At 42.2% G+C, this 20,528-nt stretch overlaps 1 protein-coding gene across 1 annotated transcript in view; it reads left to right on the top strand.

The window, feature by feature from the left end:
- Positions 1 to 8,672: 8,672 nt before the first annotated feature.
- The window catches only part of TNFRSF8 (TNF receptor superfamily member 8), a 14,237-nt gene continuing 2,381 nt past the window's right edge, over positions 8,673 to 20,528 (top strand). The window contains exons 1-9 of the mRNA XM_041476659.1: positions 8,673 to 8,744; positions 13,299 to 13,389; positions 14,928 to 15,053; positions 16,760 to 16,915; positions 17,012 to 17,105; positions 17,881 to 18,161; positions 18,364 to 18,474; positions 19,019 to 19,070; positions 20,184 to 20,467. Of these exons, the coding sequence (XP_041332593.1) occupies positions 8,673 to 8,744; positions 13,299 to 13,389; positions 14,928 to 15,053; positions 16,760 to 16,915; positions 17,012 to 17,105; positions 17,881 to 18,161; positions 18,364 to 18,474; positions 19,019 to 19,070; positions 20,184 to 20,467 (1,267 nt within the window). The remainder of the gene's footprint in view (positions 8,745 to 13,298; positions 13,390 to 14,927; positions 15,054 to 16,759; positions 16,916 to 17,011; positions 17,106 to 17,880; positions 18,162 to 18,363; positions 18,475 to 19,018; positions 19,071 to 20,183; positions 20,468 to 20,528) is intronic.

The following is a 20,528-nucleotide window of genomic DNA, read 5'->3' as shown; positions in this document are numbered from 1 at the left end:
TATATTATGATGTATATTATATTAAAATGATATACTAAAACTATACTAAAAGAATAGAAAGAAAAGATCCATCAGGAGGCTAGAAGGAACAGGAATGGAATGAATAACAAAAGCTGGTGACACCCAGAGAGTCAGAGCCAGCTGATTGTGATTGGCCATTAATTAGAAACAACCAACCTGCACAATCACAGTTGCACCTGCTGCATTCCACAGCAGCAGATAATTATTGTTTACATTTCTTTCCTGAGCCTCCTCAGCTCCTCAGGAGAAAAATCCTGGCAAAAGGATTTTTCAGAAAATACCATGGCTACACCTGGGGGTACATTGTAAATGAGCACATCTACTTACTGCTTGAAAAGTTGCATTTCAGCCAGTGTTAAAGCAGCTTCTGCACTTGGACAGTGGACTCTGTGCTGGAGCCAGTGCTGGATCTGCATTTCCAGGGAGAACAGAGAGTGGTGGGGGTGTGTGGGGTTTGTTGGGATTGTGGGTTAGGAATACTGAAATGTTTTGAGGCCAAGAGTTTCCTAAGCCTCAAAATAATACAAGCACTGGACTTGATTGTGTAGACACAGAGGTATGGGATAGCTTGTCTGCTGTTCCTGGAGGTAGGCTTGACCTGGATTTATATTTTTCCCAATTTTTTCCTTGACCTGGATTTATATTTTCCCCATATTTAGCACTTAGGAACATGCAGGTTTAGTCTGGGCAGCTGTGTATCCTGTTGATGGCTGGCTCTGTGTGTGCTCATGTGTCAGTTCTCTTCTGTCTGATGTTTTGGTAGTAAAGCTGGTGGTTTAATTCCCCTTTCTGACTGTATTGCATCTATATAACACTGATTCACGAGATGGGAAATCCAGCTTTGCTTAGTTAGACAAATTAGATGCAGTAAATGATGTATTTGTGATTGTTTTGAACAGAGCAATGAAGTTCAGCTGTTAAAATACAGCTCCCACCTACATCTCAGTACCAGTGTTAGATGGTTTTAGTGTTTGTTTGCCTTCTCCTATTAAGATAATTTTCATGGTGTCTCAGGATCAGGTGTTTCTTGCTGCCAGTAAGAATTAATTTCAAGAGTTTTGAATGAATGTGGTGCTGATTTATGTGTTCTGTTTTGTTATCAGCACATCAAGCAGTGACTGTCTCCAGGTGAAACAGCTGCATGTGGCTTGAATTTGCTTTTTGAATCATTTGCAAACTTTGATTTTGGGGGCTTTAATCTCTGGAACCTGGGTTTTCAAAGCCCATAAGGATTTGTTTTCAGAGTGTCTCAAATTTGAAGACACAAGAGAAGTTCTGCCCTCTCTCTTTGCAGTCAAAGCCCTCAATTTCACCAGCTCCCTGGATAATGGCTGACCAAAACTAAGGACTTGCTTTTCTCCCTTCCATTGGTTTCTGCAGAGCAAAACTGCCAGGAAGAGGAAAACAACACCCTAAATTTTTAGGGCTGAGAACCTCAGTTAGTCAAAGAAAAGAAGTGTTTGAAACAGTCATTGGAAAAACTACATCCTGAAACTTTTCCTATTTGATTCTTTCACAAAAATTATTTAATATTTCCCAAGTTTCTTTTGTTTGTGTCCACAAAGGAAAATTCATCTGGTTTCTGTTATTAGTTCAGCTTTTAGATGAGGAGAACCAGAGTTTCAAGAAAGGATATGAGCTACCCCAAAGGTCTGTGACACTGTGGGGAACTAATGAGTCCCCCAAACCTTTTTATTTTCTATTTGGGATTAAAATGCATAGAACTGGAGCTCTTGATGCTTTATCAAATTGATTTACCAAGAGTTTTTTCTGTGGAGAATGACCATGTGTAACTACACCAGAAGCTGTAGTCAGAATTACTGAAAGTACAGACATGGTGTGATCTCTCATCTAAGGTCATTTCTCTCTCTCTCCCTCTCTCTCTCTGTCTCTCCCAGCCTGTGGACATACTAATTCTGTGATATGATTTTGGTTTTTCATAGAAGCCCCAGCTTTCTTAAGAGAACTGAGTTCTCTGTCAGCTCTTCTCATTTTTCAGTCTGACTCAAAATGTGCTTTAGTTCTGAAGCTACTATGGGACAGTAAAAGACATTTTATACAGATTTTTTTTTTTTGTTACATTAGTTATTTTATCCCTTTATGTAAGGCAGTAGTATTAGTAAAGGTAATGAAAACAAAGACATAAGATTTTTTTTGTCCACATAAAATTTATCTAAATGACATGTAAAGGAGTGTAATTGGAAATTAAGTCCTGTTATCTTAATTATTAATATGGTAACCTTTTTTTTTCCTGGTGGTACCCCATTTTAAGCCATTGCTACGTTTTAACAAGTGTGCAACAAAAGCTTTAAACCATCTTCATTGTTGATCACAATGGGCAAATGTACTAAGGTAAATTTCTGAATCAAGACAGCTCTCAGATCAAGTTCTCAAGAGCACCTGCTGTGTATTTAATCCATTAAAGAAACATAATTAAATGGATTGACAGATATGTAAAACTAAGAATGAGAAGTGTATGGGTCACCAAATAAATATCAGTACCAGAGTGGCACAGAGGGGCAGAATTTTGTCAGTCTGTGGCACAAATGAGGTTCTGTTTCCTCCACGTGTGATTTCAGATGCTGTGTCAGCTCCAAGCCCAGTGACTGGCTGTGTGCTGGATCTCAGTGAGATCCCACTGCTCCGGTGTTGCCCTCCCTCTGTCTGTCCTCTTTGGCTGTGGAAGGATTTACTGAGAAGCTCAGTATTGGCTTTCAGTGCCTGAAATCACCGAGGTCCTGTGTGTTGTTACCAGCGTCACTGTCCGGGCTCAGAGCTCTCCCATGGCTGCAATGCCTAAAGAGATCAAGAAAGGCAGCAAGAAAGTAATTCCTGGCTTTCTTCCTTTCTTCATTTCTTGCTTGCCTTCTTCCCTGCACTTCTCATTGCAGGAAATGCCTTCATTTCTCTTTTCTTTTTTAATTTGTACCCCAAGGTGTGTAGTGTGTATCCCAGCCACCCCTGCCTTTAGTACTCCTGGGGCTCCTCATGAAGTTTCACCCTCTGGCATTGTTTCATCTGGCTAATGAGAAAGAATTTGGTGATTTTTTTTTTGTCAGCATACTGCTGACAAAGTGCTCTTGATGCTGTTTGAGTGGTCCTAAAAGCACAAGACAGAGTTGGGTGATGATAGAGGTTCCCTTTATAGTGAGATCCCACTGCTCCGGTGTTGCCCTCCCTCTGTCTGTCCTCTTTGGCTGTGGAAGGATTTACTGAGAAGCTCAGTATTGGCTTTCAGTGCCTGAAATCACCGAGGTCCTGTGTGTTGTTACCAGCGTCACTGTCCGGGCTCAGAGCTCTCCCATGGCTGCAATGCCTAAAGAGATCAAGAAAGGCAGCAAGAAAGTAATTCCTGGCTTTCTTCCTTTCTTCATTTCTTGCTTGCCTTCTTCCCTGCACTTCTCATTGCAGGAAATGCCTTCATTTCTCTTTTCTTTTTTAATTTGTACCCCAAGGTGTGTAGTGTGTATCCCAGCCACCCCTGCCTTTAGTACTCCTGGGGCTCCTCATGAAGTTTCAGCCTCTGGCATTGTTTCATCTGGCTAATGAGCAAGAATTTGGTGATTTTTTTTTTATCAGCATACTGCTGACAAAGTGCTCTTGATGCTGTTTGAGTGGTCCTAAAAGCACAAGACAGAGTTGGGTGATGATAGAGGTTCCTTTTAGGATCCTTACAGTGCACAAAACACCAGATGGAAAGTGCCAGAGATGAACACAATTTTTATGTGTTTAGCAAACTAGCAGACACAATTTTTATGTGTTTAGCAAATTAGCAGACACAATTTTTATGTGTTTAGCAATTTAGCATGACTGACAAGAATCCCCAGCTAGAGCCATAGGTGATGAAGTAACTCCTCCCAGGTTCTTCCCTTTTCTGAAACCCTCCACCCTCTTAGATAGGAACTAAATTTTCTTTATGAAAATGTGTCTCAGAAAGCTGGTTTCAACCTTGGACCCCCAGGGCTTGGAGCCACTAGGGAATTTATTTTGTCTTTCTGTCTAATAGAGTGGGTAAAATGCTAGCTATGAATACAATAATAGGCTACAGAGCTACAAATATATATGTAAAGAATATAGAGAATATATAAAGGCAAAAATCAGTTTGGCATCACTCTGAATAGCAACACTACCAGACACTGGAATACAGATTTTAGACCTGAGTTCTCTGTCAGCTCTTCTCATTTTTCAGTCTGACTCAAAATGTGCTTTAGTTCTGAAGCTACTATGGGACAGTAAAAGACATTTTATACAGATTTTTTTTTTTTGTTACATTAGTTATTTTATCCCTTTATGTAAGGCAGCAGTATTAGTAAAGGAAATGAAAACAAAGACATAAGATTTTTTTGTCCACATAAAATTTATCTAAATGACATGTAAAGGAGTGTAATTGGAAATTAAGTCCTGTTATCTTAATTATTAATATGGTAACCTTTTTTTTTCCTGGTGGTACCCCATTTTAAGCCATTGCTACGTTTTAACAAGTGTGCAACAAAAGCTTTAAACCATCTTCATTGTTGATCACAATGGACAAATGTACTAAGGTAAATTTCTGAATCAAGACAGCTCTCAGATCAAGTTCTCAAGAGCACCTGCTGTGTATTTAATCCATTAAAGAAACATAATTAAATGGATTGACAGATATGTAAAACTAAGAATGAGAAGTGTATGGGTCACCAAGTAAATATCAGTACCAGAGTGGCACAGAGGGGCAGAATTTTGTCAGTCTGTGGCACAAATGAGGTTCTGTTTCCTCCACGTGTGATTTCAGATGCTGTGTCAGCTCCAAGCCCAGTGACTGGCTGTGTGCTGGATCTCAGTGAGATCCCACTGCTCCGGTGTTGCCCTCCCTCTGTCTGTCCTCTTTGGCTGTGGAAGGATTTACTGAGAAGCTCAGTATTGGCTTTCAGTGCCTGAAATCACCGAGGTCCTGTGTGTTGTTACCAGCGTCACTGTCCGGGCTCAGAGCTCTCCCATGGCTGCAATGCCTAAAGAGATCAAGAAAGGCAGCAAGAAAGTAATTCCTGGCTTTCTTCCTTTCTTCATTTCTTGCTTGCCTTCTTCCCTGCACTTCTCATTGCAGGAAATGCCTTCATTTCTCTTTTCTTTTTTAATTTGTACCCCAAGGTGTGTAGTGTGTATCCCAGCCACCCCTGCCTTTAGTACTCCTGGGGCTCCTCATGAAGTTTCAGCCTCTGGCATTGTTTCATCTGGCTAATGAGCAAGAATTTGGTGATTTTTTTTTTATCAGCATACTGCTGACAAAGTGCTCTTGATGCTGTTTGAGTGGTCCTAAAAGCACAAGACAGAGTTGGGTGATGATAGAGGTTCCTTTTAGGATCCTTACAGTGCACAAAACACCAGATGGAAAGTGCCAGAGATGAACACAATTTTTATGTGTTTAGCAAACTAGCAGACACAATTTTTATGTGTTTAGCAAATTAGCAGACACAATTTTTATGCGTTTAGCAATTTAGCATGACTGACAAGAATCCCCAGCTAGAGCCATAGGTGATGAAGTAACTCCTCCCAGGTTCTTCCCTTTTCTGAAACCCTCCACCCTCTTAGATAGGAACTAAATTTTCTTTATGAAAATGTGTCTCAGAAAGCTGGTTTCAACCTTGGACCCCCAGGGCTTGGAGCCACTAGGGAATTTATTTTGTCTTTCTGTCTAATAGAGTGGGTAAAATGCTAGCTATGAATACAATAATAGGCTACAGAGCTACAAATATATATGTAAAGAATATAGAGAATATATAAAGGCAAAAATCAGTTTGGCATCACTCCGAATAGCAACACTACCAGACACTGAAATACAGATTTTAGACAAGGTATTTTAATATGTATGCTTTTAAATTTCTTGGTCTCTGTCAGAAGTTAGGAGATGACACTTCTCTTGGTGGTTTTTTTTCCCATCTTGTACAGCTAGATTTATATTAACTGAACATACATATTTGAAAGCAGAAGAAACCATGGTAAAAGTACAACATGAGATTAAGATCAGCCATTTCAAAATTAGAAAATGTCATGAGTACTTTTGCCTGAGCACGTGTGTACCAATGATCCTTCTGGATTATTCCATTGCTGCTTCCTTTGCTAGGCTCTCACTGTCGGAGCACAGAGAACAGACATTTTTGAAGGGATGCTTTGGGCATGTGGTGGAGGCTTTCCCTGGTGGCTTCTGCATTCTCTTGCTCCAGGTGTCAAGTGGCATTTGAACAACCCCTGACTTACAGGGTTTTCTGAATTAAAATAGAAAATTCCAAGAAAGCTTCTCTGAGGGCATCACTAACACCGAAAGCAAAAAATGATCCAGGTGTCAGAGGCAGATATGGGTAATCAAATAAACATTATAAATAATAACAGCATGCTCACAGGGGCTTCCCCTTTTTTCCTGACAGACATTGTCCTTTGATGGAAGACCAGAGAATCAGGGGTTGGTTATTTGCTTCTATTTGTTCTGTGGGGTTTTTTCATATTAACATGGGAGGTTATTTTCTAGGAAATAGAGCCACCATGTAGAGAACAGTAGCGTGGGTTTGTAATAAATGGAGGTGCTGCTTCCAGTTACTGATAGGGCTTCTTTTGGAAAGCCCCTTTTGTTGTATTTGAAATCAAAATACACCAAGTCTGAAAAAAAGCATTCACTTGGAAATGCAAACAGACTGTGATGTTCCTGTGCAACAACCTCTTCACCCTCTTCATTGATGTTGCTTTTATTGCACACTTGTAATAACATTTTGTCATGTAACAGCCTTTCTGAAAAGCCAGCAGCAACAATAAGCACTTTCCATTTCCTATCCTTTTAAATATATAGTTCAGTCAAGAAAGAACTCAATGATTAAGAAGTTCAAGGGAGCTTGAATGGCAGCTGGGAAGTGCAGTTTCACTTTGGATGTGTAAATGGAGTTTTTCTTCTCAGGAGCACCCTGGAGCCTTTCCCTCAGTGAGTGCCATGAGCACCTTGTCCCTTTATCCAAGTCATCTTGTTCCATGAACCTGTGTAAAACTTAATGCCATTGCCATCTCAGACAAATTTAATTGAATTTATCCAATGGGTTAAAAAATTATTGATCCCATTCATTAAAAAGGAATGAACAGACATATGTATAAAAAATGCTCAGTATGCTCATTTCAGTTTTCCTATGGAAAATAGGCCAGAAAACTCTCCCTGTTCTGGGAAAGTCTTTTACACACAGATTTTTGTACTCACATAAGTAATTGTTGCATCAGATACTTTCACTTCAGCAGTGTAACTTAAACCTTCCAGGCTCTCTGTGGTGTTGGTGCCTGTCTTTAGCTAGAAAAGCTTGGATAGGGCCTGATAAGAGGAAAAAAACCACAGAGGAGAGGGAAAAAATACAAACAGAGCTCATCAATTGTCCTGACTGCTATGTTATTTGAAACTGCATTAATAAATTGGGATAATTGCCTAATGGCCTATCACTACAGGAGATTAAGGTGTGTTCTAGCCCATTACTTAATTAGCAAAATCAAGAATATATTAATTTGGCATTGAAATTCTTAGTTGTCTCTAGACCAGTGTGCTGAAAATGCCTGGGGTTTGTGTGATGGCATTCTGGGGAAGGAAATCGAGGGAATTAAAATTGTTGCAGCTGTGAGTTGAAAATAAATATTTACACAGGGCTCCCTGTGGAATGCTCATCTTTGGTGCTTGGTTGTGATGGCAGTGAGGTGGCTGTGGATCTTTAGTAAAACAACAATTTTTATCTGACTTTCAGTATTTTGTCATTTCTTTTGTTGTTGTTGATAAGGGTGCGAAGCAAAGAAAAAACAACCCAGAGATGTGAGAATTCAAATTGTCATTATTTTCCTGTGTACCTCAGAGGGTTTTCAAGGCACTTTGCCTTTTTGAAGTGGCTAACCTTCACTTTTGACTATACTTCTAGGGCAGATAAGGAGGCTTCATGACATCTTCAACCGACTGAAATATTTCCAGGCATCAGAACAAAAATCATCCAGAGTAACAAATGAAAGTGAGTGAAATGATGAGCACAGTCTTAAGGATGATTGTCATCAGCAGGAGTTAGTTTCTCCTGGGATTGGAGGAAAGGGAAGGTCTGCAGTATGTTGGTATTTGAAGTGGCAATGTGTAAAGCCTAAATCTTAGAGGAGTCACCATGGCTGATTGTGAGTCTTCACCCACTCATCCAAACAGGAGTAGAATGACTGTGCTGAAAGAATTAGCATTTTTTTACTGGGAACTTCCTTGAGGCTTGGTTGCAGCTCTTGAAAAAGTGACTGCTGGTGGGGCAGGGCTTGGACTTGTGCCTGGCCAGGGCTTTGGGGTGGTGAAGAGCTCTGAGGGCAGCACAGATGAGTCAGGAGCCTGAGCACAGCCAGCCCTGTGCCTTGGGTGACAACCTTGATTCTCACAACTGACTTGCAGAAACTGCCAGCACCAGGACTAGGCATTGAGGCAGTTTTGTTCTGTTCTATTTTTACTTTTCTTCAACTCAGCTGAGTCTCAAAGCCTGTTGCCTGCTTGTCTTGAACAGCTGGAATGTCTCTGGACTGAAGGAACAGGCAAGGAGCATGACTTGGGACCGTGGCAGGGTCTCAGCCTCCAGAAGGGACATCCCACCTGTGTCACCTGCAGTGCTGGCAGCCAGGGACGTTTAACAGCACCTCAGATGGCTGCCTGCAGCCTGCCTCTGGGACTGTGGCTCCTGCTGCTGCTCCAGGACATCCAGACAGCCCCACAGGTAAGGCAGGGGACACCAGGATCCTGCAGCTCCTCTGGGGCACCTGGGCTGCAGAGCCATCCTGCCCTTCAGCTGGCTGTGGGGTGGGTGCACAGCAGCAGGGTTTGTGCAGCACAGCGGGCTAAAGGGGCTGAGCAGAGCTCTGGGGAGGTGAGCTCTGGTATGGAGGGAGCAGCCAGGAGAATTTGCCCTCTCTGGGATCTTTACGGGCAGGACGTGGGGTATGAGCTGAGATCTGCATCTTGTTGGCTCTGCTGGAGCTGCTGCAGCCCCAGGCACATCACAGCTGGGCAGGGAGGGAGGGTTCGTGGGCTGGGGGCTTCTATTTTTGCACATTCCTTGCAGAGCTTGGTTCAGAAGGCTGCTGCCCGCTCTGCTGATGCAAGTCAGGAGGGGCAAACTGAAAGGTGTAGAGGCTAAACAATAACAGACCTTCTTCTTTACACCCCCCACCCTACTCACAATGACTTCCTCATGAATCCACTACTATTTCTGAATCAAAAATCACTTCAAATAGACACAACCCACTAGCTGAACTCAGCTGATGCTGTAGATGCACACCAGCTCCCTGTTCTGATCGTATCAGCTCTTGTGGGTTTGCTTCCACCCACGCACTGCCACTTATCCCCTCCTCCCGGGGATCACATGGCAATGAGCCCTCAGCACCTGGCATAAATCCAGGTGATTTCCCTGTCTGACACGTAAAAATTCACATTTAAAAAGTAGAAAGGTCAGGCACAGAGAGACTGCCCAGGTAAAGTCAAGTAGGTGAGTATTTGCATGGAGTGTTGGATGGGAAACGAGCCATATTCCCTTATGATTTCCCTTTCACATTCCCTTACAGTGGAAATACAAGCACAGATAGCCTAAGACACCTGTCAGTACATGGTAACTGAAAAATCCAGCACATCACTTGGGCTGCCAGATTGTTTTACAAGACACTGACTCCACTTAGATCTTTGAAAATAACCACGTTCTGTACCCTCTTCATAGACATTTGAAAAAGATCCTCCTGGTTCTTTTGGTGGGAGTTTGCTCTTGTGTCTTTGGTTGTAAATTCCCCTCCCACACTGCAAGTTTGGTTTACTTTCCCCATGTTATCTGTCCTGCCACTGTCTCCTTCCTGAAGTACAGAGGGATGAACGTTCTGTGGGATTGGAGGCTGTGATCCTTGCTCACCAGAGGAATGCTTGGGAAGGCGTTCAGATAAACTTGTCCAGTGTGTGAATGCACACTGCTTTAGGAGGAAAGCCAATGGAAACAAAAAGATGTTACTTTTTCTCTTTGACATCACTTTTTGTGGTTTGTTCACAAAATGAATGAGGCAGAGAGAAAATTTTCTGATACTCACTGTCAATATTCAGACTCCCTGTAAAATGATCACAGACATTGCTGGGACAAGGAGCTGCTTTGCACTGTCCTGCACTGCCTCTCTCACAGCTTGCTCTGACTGCTGATGGAGCACAAGTGACACTTTCTACTGTGAGCAAGTCACTGTTTACTGGTCATATTTTTAAACCATGTTCCATCTCACCTCAGTCCACAGTTTGGGTTTTGTTTCTCTTTATATTCAGAGAACTCTCACTTGTTGATAATGCCTTTGCTATCAAGCAAATGAAGCATGACTGCTTGAAGCTGTAGGTGATCAGCTTTTTCTGTACTGTCAGAATTTGGATGGAAGCTTGACAGACAGTTAACTGTTTTGCTGCAGTATTAGTCAGTTCTAGAATAGCCACTGCTGGTAGATTTATTTTTTTTTACGGTAATATGCTTTCTTCCTGACTTACAGCTCATTTGTAGCAAGCCGATTTCTTACTCTGCCTCACAATCACTTTTTCTCTATGAGTTCAAAAAAACCATAAATAAATGAGTCAAACCTTGTCCTGACTGAATTGCAGAGTAGCCACTGAATTCAGCACCACCTTTACAACTGCCATTATTTAAACTGGAATAGCAAACATTTTTGTAGAAATAAGGAAAGTCAGAAGAGCTGTAAAAAGCCTATTTTCTAAAACAAATTCTCTCAAGCAAGTGCTGAAAAGCCCAAATACTTTTGATCTGTTTGCTTTATTTAATTGGTCCTTGATCTGCAATGCATTCAGAAAAGAAAAAAAAACCTGTTGACTTGCTGAGTGACTGAAAGCTCCAAACCAGTGCATCCCTGTGCAGGCTGTCACAGAGCAGTCCAAGCAGGACAGGAGTTGTCATCTTTCCTTTCACAAGATGTATTCCAGCTCCTGCTAAATCCACAGCCTTTATTTAAAGAGAAAGTCAGAGAGAAGGATAAAGACTTGCTGCCCACCACAGCCACATGCCTCACTCCAATAGGTGGGATCTTCCCCGCATGTTAAAGGGTTTTTTAATAACACACATTTACAAACAGAGGTGGAAGTTCTAACGACAGCAGCAGAGGTTATTGCAATAAAACTGGTACTCCTTCGCTGAGCCTTAGAGAGTGCTGGGAACCAAACCTCCTGTGAGCCAAGAGCAGAACTGGGCAGCATTGTGTTGCTGTTACAGGTCACACCAGGAGTCAAACAGCTTTAGAATTTGGAAAAAGGTGACAAGAACGGGGGCTTGGTGACTTGCTGAGCATTGACATGGATGTTATTTATGACTGAAAGGATCTATACTGATTTTTACACTCATGAAACACCTCTACTGAGCAGATGCTGACTTACAGGCATTTTGCTTATGGATTAAATGTGATGGGGTCTTCAGAAAGTGTTTTCCCAGTCACAGACATCCTGCTGATTTGTTTAAATTAATTTCTGTTGGATTAAGTTTTGGGTTTTTTTATTTAGAGATGGGGTAATTGTGAAAAAAACCCAATCACTTGTTTTTTAAAATTTTGAAAATTTAATAGTAATAAAATGGTTATAAAAAGAGTAATATAATTAGAGTAATAAAAACTTGGACAATTAGGATTAGGACAATATCAGACAATAAAAACAAAGAGTTAGGGACAGTCCAGGTACCTCTTTGTGGGCAAAATAAACCCAAAAAAGGACCCACGTTAACAGAAGATTAACCCTTAAAAGCAACAGCCTGTTGCATATTCATACAGCTCATCCATGATGCATAAGTTCCATTCAAAGAAAGGATTCTTTCTGGTCAGTGTCAGCTTCTTCCTCTGAATCCTGATGGCATCTTCAGGGCTGAGTGAGGCAGGAAGAAGTTAGGTTCTTCTGATAAGGGAGCAATAAATCCTTTTTCTCTGAAAGATTTAGGTGTCCTGTGGCTGCTATCTGGTGTGAGTACCTCATTCCTCTCTTTTTAAAAAAGTACCTTACATAGCATAGTTTCTATTTTAACATTATGTTATAACCTAAAACTATATTTAACACACTAATTAAGAAAATGAATACAGCATAACTTTCCAACGTAACCCATATAATATTCATTTTAATATTTGCAAAAATCCGATCATAAAATACGCATTTTTCACAGTAATTGAGAGGTGTTCTTTCACAGCAGAGCACCTTGGGTTTGGCTCAGTGGCACTACAGCTGCCTACAAAGCTGGGCTTGTAGCTGGACCCTTGACAGCAGCGTTTGTGGAGGAGCCATGGATGAGCTGATGGCTGGAGTGCAGAGCTGCCCTCCCGTGGAAAGGGGGAAAATAAGCTCGAGTGCTCTCTCATTTTTATTTCTGCATAATCTGTTCAGTACGTAGGCCCAAAAACCCAAAAAACCCCCCAAAAAATCACTGTTCATACCTTCTAGTAAACACTGAAAATGAATCTCAGATAACAATATTTTTAGGGGATTCTTAAGGGAGATGCCAAGTTGAAAAATCAGATGTTCTCATCAGAACACTTGCAGCACTGTAATTTCCCAGGGCATGTAGTGGCCCAGGCACACAAAAACTAAATCTTATTATTCTTGTTACAAGTTGTAGCTGGGTCTCATTTTGTAAGCTAATATCAAAACTATTTTATGGGGGTTTTTTTTAACTAAATAAATATCAGTTATGTAATGATGAAAGGTTATTTCTGAAAACCTTCACTCACAACAGAAGTGGGATCAGTTATTTGAATAAGGGCTTCATCATGGGAGTATTTGCAGCATTCTTTTCAAGGCAAAATCCTCCTGTAGGATTTGTCCCTAAATGAGAAGTAAAATAATTTATTTATTTATAATAGACACTTAGGTTGCTAAATTCAAACTGTGTGACTGCCTAAGTAACAGAAAACTGAGATACTGCAAACAGGAATGACCTCTGTGGATTACAGCAAATCCTTACTTAGCTCCAATTCACATGAATGGTTATAAAAACTTTTTTTTTTTTTGGTGGTTTTTGGGTGGTAGGGTTTTTTTGGTTTTTTTTGTTTTTTTTTGTTTTGTTTTGTTTTGTTTTTTGCTAACTGCTGCAATGTTTCTAAAGGAAATGCAGGCAATAATTCAGTTGCTTTGGGAATATTCGAATTTTCAAAAAACTGGGGGCTTTTCCTCACTGTCTGCAACCACCATTGCTTGAGACAGGCACTGGGATCTGCTCTAGTACAGAATTAATTGCTTTCTAATTGTGTCTTTTGTCTCTTTCAATTTCTAGACATCATTAACCCCACCTCATTCCTGTGATACAGTAAAGGATTGGTTCTATGATGAAACTTCACAAAACTGCTGTTACCAGTGTCCCTCAGGTACGTTTGCAATTCAGCCAAATTTATATGGACCCTTGTCATGGAGTCAGTAGGAACCCTGTGTATCTGCAGAGTTGTGTTTTGCCCCTGAAGAAAGGGGCAGTTTCATGAATCACTCTCTAATGTGGCTCCAGATGTGAATCTCTTCTCCACTGTCCTGCTCCTGTGTATCTGCAAGCAAACCAGATAATGTGATAGAATTTTAATGGGAATTTTATAATTTAAATAAATTAAATAAATTTTAAAATTTAAAAAAATTAAATAAAAATTTTTATTTTTATCACTTCACCTGACACTGAAGTAGCCAGGTCAAAGAATTCATTTCAAACTTGCCCCTGGGTGTGAATTAGCCCAGTGAAATTAGGCTAAATGAGTTTCTTCTCAGAGATAAAAAAACATAAAACGAAGGTTTGGAAAATCTGACATTATTCTCATAGTCCCAACAGTTTAGAAAGTGTCTCATGAGGGAGGAAGCAGCCCCTGTCAGGGGACACATTGTGCTGTGCTAGGAGCTGGGTGTGACTCAGAGGCACGGAAGGTCAGCAACAGGAAACACCCTGGGGAGAGAAGAGCTCTGGAAATGTCTGAAACTGCCCCACTGGCCACAACCCCCTCACTGGGGGTTGTTTTATTCAGCACCATCTGAATCTGCTTGCAGAAGCCTTTTTCTTTCGTTTTTCTGAAAGGAAAGTTCTGAGCTGTGTTTGTGTTCTGTGGCACAGGGGGCTTTAGTGTTTGGTTGCCAATGTTTGCATCCAGCTCCATCAGGATCCCCCAGGACATCCTGTGATGCTGGGCACAGCCAAGGAGCCCTTCAGAGCCAGGCATGGACAAAACGGTCCAATAAAAGAAAAAATGGGTGGGATGTGGCTTTGACAGTCCCAAGAAAAGCTCTTTTCTTCCTCAGAAGCAAAGCTCCTGTCATGAGGGTGTCATATAAGGTTTGGTGAGAAGCAGAGATCTGATTTACACCAGGTCATGAGTTCACTTTGCTGATTCTTTATTGCTGCATCCTCATTCAGTCCTGGACTCCTCCACAGTAAAAGTCACAAGAATCCTTTTCCACCTTAATCACCCACCACTGCTTCAAACAATCACCTGCTCATACCTGCTGCTGACTCAGCTGCTCACTGCAAAGGAAGAGGAGCTTTTCTAAAAGTCCTTTTAATCAAATGAAGGAAGGAAGGAAACATGAAACCCAGCTCCCTGGGAACTTTGTATTGGCAGGACAGTGGCTGTTGTGTTGCACCACAATAATTCAAGTGGCCCTCATGGAGCCTTGGTTGTCTTTTCTGTCAGCAAATGTCTTGTCATGTGCCCATTCCACAGCAGTCCATTCCAGCTGGGATTGTGTCCTGGCCCTGTGCCTTAGCACTTGAATGGGAAAGGCAAAAGTGTCCTAGAGAAACCAAATAACTAAGAGAAGACTGTGGTAATGTGTCTAATGGTAAACAAGCAGACAAGAACATTTCAGGATGATTTTCTGCCCATTTTGTATATTGCCCATTCTTGTATATTTTGATTTTTTTCTTCTCCAGGCTATGTTAAAAAGAAAGCATGTCCTCAGGATCCAGCTGAAGACTGCATGACATGTGGGCCTAATCAGTATTTGAGCAATGAATCCCAAAAGCCACGATGTGATGCCTGTGTGTCATGCTCAAAAGGTTTGCTTTTCTCCACACATACCTCACAGTTACATTCTTTCTCTGTATACTTTATTTACACTCAATCTGTATTTGATTCCTTTAGAATTTCCACAGCAAGATTATCCTTGGTTACTGAGTTAGACAGCAGAACGTTGCCTTGCATGTAATCCATGTCACTGCCTGAGTGACCTGGGACTACCCAAAAATTCCCCCTCCAAAGCTATCCCAGTCTGGTTTCTGCTTTCTGTCTTATATTACAAGCTGTTTTCTACAGGCTTCTCTAATTATTCATAACTTAAATTACCATCATATGGCTTTAAACTGAAAGAGGGCAGGTTTACACTGGGTACTAGGAAGAAGTTCTTCCCCTGGGAGGTGGGCAGGCCCTGGCACAGGTGCCCGGAGCAGCTGGGGCTGTTCCATCCCTGGCAGTGCCCAAGGCCAGGCTGGATGGGGCTGGGAGCACCTGGGATGGTGGGAGTGTCCCTGCCATGGCAGGGGTGGGATGGGATCGGTGTCCAGCTCATCTTCAACGCAAGCCAGTCTGTGATAGCGAAGGGGGACAGCACCTTTCCTGCTTCCTCAGAGCTGGTGTTGCTCAGCTTTGGCCCCAGTTTCCATTTCCCTTGCAAGGTGATCCTCTGTCACTGCATGTCAGAGCCTGAAGGAGAGGTGTGGGACTCCAGGCAGCTCTTCCAAATGCAGTTTATTGTATCCAAGACATTACAGCAGTCCAGGGTCATGGTGGCAGAGCCTGTGCCTACAGCTGTCAGCTCCAGCTGCAGGCAGCCCTGGGGACCCTGAGCTCAGGGTACAAATGCATTATATACTTTTCTTTGCTGAGCATCTTGACACAGTAGAACCAATCTATACCTTCACTTTTACCTATAGCCTATCATAACTACTGTAATTACCATGTTCATGTCACTGTTCTCCAACCACTAAAAGTTAGTACGTTACAGTTTAAGCTAGAAGTTGTTTTTCAGTTTTCTTGCAGTGGAAATTCTGAGACCTTTTTTCTACTTGTAACATTGGCAGACTTGTTTGTCTGTGCTATCTTTCTGCTTGGTAAAAACATCTTCTTGTTTGAGGTGGGTTTATCCTTTGCTCTAAGCCATAAAACCCCCTTCTAACTAACACACCCTTTGCCTCCTTGGTTATCTAGTAAGACTGGCTCAGCAATTCTTTTCTTCGATATCAAAACTTGCTTCCATCTCTATTTCATTCTCAGCTTCTACATTCAAAAATCTTTCTGCCAAGCATACATATCTGTATGATCATGATATTTTATGAAAAATCCTTTGCTAGGATTTTTCCCTCCTGAGGAGCTGAGGAGCCTCAGGAAAGAAATGTAAATAATAATTATCTCCTGTTGTGGAATGCAAAAGGCACATCTGTGATTGGTGCATGTTGGTTGTTTTTAATTAATGTTGGTTGTTTTTAATTTATTCACAGATGCAGCTGGCTCGGACTCTCAGGGAGTCAGGAGTCTTTGTTATGCATTCTATTTCTGTTTTTTCTAGCTTTTTGATGAATTTTTTTCTCATTATTCTTTTAGTATAGTTTTAATATAGTATTGTAATATAACATGTATTACAATATAATAAACCAGCCTTCTGAAACATGAAGTCAAGATTCACATCTCCACACATGAGGTATCCACCACGCAATCTGCGAGACTTTCCTGTCAACCTCTCACCCTTCCGTGTGTTGTGTGCCCGCAGAGCTGGACCTGGTGGAGAAGCAGCCCTGCTCCTTCCGCTCCAGCCGCGTGTGCGAGTGCCGGCCGGGGCTCTTCTGCCGGCTGCCCGTCCTCAACAGCTGCTCCCGCTGCCAGCACCACTCTGCCTGCGAGCCTGGCTTCGGAGTCAAAATCAGGGGTAGGAATTCCTACCCGTCCTCTTCGCCTTTCCTGGCCATAGGCCTGGACCTGGAGTGTTTTACTTGGCCAGTCCTCAGCTGTGATTTTTATTCAGGCACCGCAAGGAATGATGTCACGTGTGAAGAGTGCCCTCCCGGGACCTTCTCTGCTCAAAGCTCCAGCACAGACAGCTGCAAACCCCACACCAAGTAAGGCTGGGCTTCTTTAATGGGACTGGCTAGTGCATTGAAATTAATGGAGGATGAAACGGGGTATGTCACTTCTGGTGTGTTTCTGGTGTAAATTCATCTGAGAAGCAAGGGAATCACCATGGGCTCATGTGCAGAGCTTAGAAAGCATCTCTTAGTGCCTGTTGCACAGCTCTGGCCTGGAGGAACAAGGGACAGAAGGAATCCTGCTTGCCTCATTTTTAGTTTACTAAGTACCGTGGAATTGCACACCTCTGTGAGTAGCAGCTTTGCATCCAGGACAAGAATTAATGCCACAGGGATGAGAAGAATAATGACTTTTACACAGAAAGAAATAATTTTGTAGGCACAAAAATGACCAAGGGGATGTGTGTCACATGGAAAACACGTGTGCCTTGGACCAGGGCAATGCTACCTGTTCTTTTCCAATGCTACCTGTTCTTTTCCAATGCTACCTGTTCTTTTCCAGTGCTACCTGTTCTTTTTCAATGATACCTGTTCCTTTCCAGTGATACCTGTTCTTTTCCAATGATACCTGTTCTTTTCCAATGATACCTGTTCTTTTCCAATGCTACCTGTTCTTTTCCAATGCTACCTGTTCTTTTTCAGTGCTACCTGTTCTTTTTCAGTGCTACCTGTTCTTTTCCAATGATACCTGTTCTTTTTCAGTGCTACCTGTTCTTTTCCAGTGCTACCTGTTCTTTTCCAGTGCTACCTGTTCTTTTCCAGTGATACCTGTTCTTTTCCAATGATACCTGTTCTTTTCCACACCCAGCTGTGCCAAGCTGAACAAAGCAATGTTAAGGAAAGGAAATGCTACACACGACCAAGTTTGCCTGGACCAGTTGCCCACTTACCTCACCCCAAGCACTTTGTCCATGAGATTCAGCAATGAAACAAATAACTTTGACCTGAGGATGTTTAAGGAGAACCTGGTGACCTCTGCTAGTGGTGACCTAAGTGTCACAACAGCTGAAAATCCCAGTTCAACTCCTGAGGAGAAAGCTCAGGCTGGCACTTCTCCCACCTCAGCCAAGGGGAAGATGACAATAGGAGGTAACAAAGACACAGCATTTTCTGTCTCTAGCACTTTTTATTTGGAAGTATCTTTGGTAAACACAATTTTTATGGGGGAACTTCCTGCTAATCCCCTCTGACTTGTGAAATGATGTCCGTGGTCCTGTGTTCAAACGCATGGATCTACTCAGGGCTTTCCCCCTGCCTTTTCTCAGCCTGCCCTGTGCTGTCTGTGCTGCAGGTGTGGTGCTCTGGGCAGTGGTCCTCTCCGTGGCAGTGCTCCTTGGGGCCATGCTGGTGTTTTGGAAGTGGAAGGTTTGCAAGAGGCGGATGCTGGTGCTCAGAAGAAAGCGTGAGTTTTTCAAGCTGTAACACGTGGTGTGCTGCTTGGTCTGCCAAACAGCAGATGGGAAACTCAAATATGGGGCTATTTGTGGAGGTCATTGGGGAAGAGAATGTTCTCTACAGGCCAGGTGAGGGTTTAAGGCAAGCTGCTCACACAGGATGTTGGAGAACATGAGAGATGGAAGCAGCTGTGAATTTAGGGTGGGAAGCAGGTGGGTGACAACAAGAGGGGAAAAGGTAACTGGCTGTTTCTTCTCTCAGCACAGACATTAGTATGAACTGATACCTGAAGTGTTGTGTGAGTAGTTTTTGGTTCTGGGAACAGAACTGGGCTTTGAGCACGAGAGGAAGGGTGATTTTTACTGACACTGACTCCCCACAGCTTTGCCTGGAGTTACATGTGGGGTGTGTCTGCAGAGCCACATTCCCTCTTTTACAGAAAGCAGGATGTGCACGTTGTAGGCTGGCTGTAGATCTGTGGGTGTGGTGAAGCTGTTGGAGCCTTCAGGCTCCGTGGTGAGCTTGACTAAATGAAAGGTTTCTCTTATCAGCACACCTGCAGTCGGTCATCGCACACAAATACGTGCTCAGATCTCAAGGTGAGTGACTGAGGGGCCAGCAGTACCATCCTGATGTCTGAAGAATAAGTAGATAGCTTAATGTGGGATTTTATTTTACTTTATTTTATTTAAGCTCCTGGTGTTTCAGTACAGTTTGCAGAGGAGCAGACAAACATCAGATGAACAGGACAAACATCAGTCAATATGGCAGCAGAAAGCAGCTCCTCAGCTGCTGAAATCATCACTGCTTGGTTTGATTTCCCCTCTGTCAGCAAAATTACAGCCACTTTCATTCTCTGAGTCTTCTCAGTTTATTAGGCTTTTTATCTTCAAATGTCCAGATCTGCTAAATCACTCTTTAGACTGTTAATTTTTTTCTTTTTTTTTAATGAGTTTGCTTTTAAATGTTGTGTGTCTGCACACACACAAGATACTGCTTTTTCCAGTCACTGGTTGCAATCAGCTGTCATAATTTCAGTGTGTAATTGTTAATTCCTGAATCATGAGGAGCTTCAATTCTTGCCTCTATAGAGTCACTCATGAGCAAGGATTATAAAATGCACATTTCAAAATCTTCTTTTTTCTTTCCCAACCTTGTGGAAACAGAAGAAGATGATCAGAACCACCAGAAAATTTTGGTGCAGGACCTTTGCCTTCTCTCAGATTTTGGTTCCTCTTTTAAAGAACTGCTAGTAATTAATCATTCATGTGTTAGGTAGTCTGAGCTTGTTTCTTCTATCTGACATTCTGCTGTGGCATTTACATTTTGAAGTTAAATCAGTTTGGCCTCTGGCTTGCTCTATTCTTCCATAGGAACATGATAGGTCTTTGCAAAGTCTAAGAGGTATTTAAAACATATTTTCTTCAGTGGAAATGAGGTACATTCCTGAAAATGTCATCAGAAATCTGTGAATTCAGCTTAGAAACACTATTTTGAAACATGGTCTTGAGTGATGCAGGAGCCTGGTTTGAAATTCCCATGCCTGTTGGGTGCTTTGGAACATTTCACTCCCTGTGCCAGTGCTGGGAAGGACATTCTGTCATCCTGACTGCCACAGGAGCATTCTGTGGACCTGCAGTGTCCAAACTGTTTTTACACTCTCACAGGAAGATTCTGTGGACCTGCAATGTCCAAACTGTTTTTACACTCACACAGGAAGATTCTGTGGACCTGCAGTGTCCAAAGTGTTTTTACACTCACCCCACTCCTGCTCTCCTGTTTCTGTTGGCAGAAGATCAAACTGACCACTGACACTGGGCTGGAAGAGGAGGAGTTAATTGACAGAGCCCTTCCTTTGGAAACCAACAATAACTTGGTGTCCAGCACAGAAAAAGCCCAGAGTCCTCCTCGGAGTGTGACTGATGTGGCTCCAAGCAGTGGGAATGCCCCAGATTGCCCTGTGGATTCTCGAGTCAGGGACCACACAAATAACAGAATTGGTGAGTCTTGCTTTTTTTTTTTTTTTTTTTTTTTTTTTTTTTTTTTTTTTTTTTTTTTTTT

Source organism: Pyrgilauda ruficollis, unplaced genomic scaffold (assembly GCF_017590135.1).
Source record: "Pyrgilauda ruficollis isolate IOZ18807 unplaced genomic scaffold, ASM1759013v1 scaffold39, whole genome shotgun sequence".
NCBI lineage: Eukaryota > Metazoa > Chordata > Aves > Passeriformes > Passeridae > Pyrgilauda > Pyrgilauda ruficollis.
Note: the sequence above shows the minus strand (reverse complement) of the source record. Positions and strands in the feature narration are given on the sequence as shown.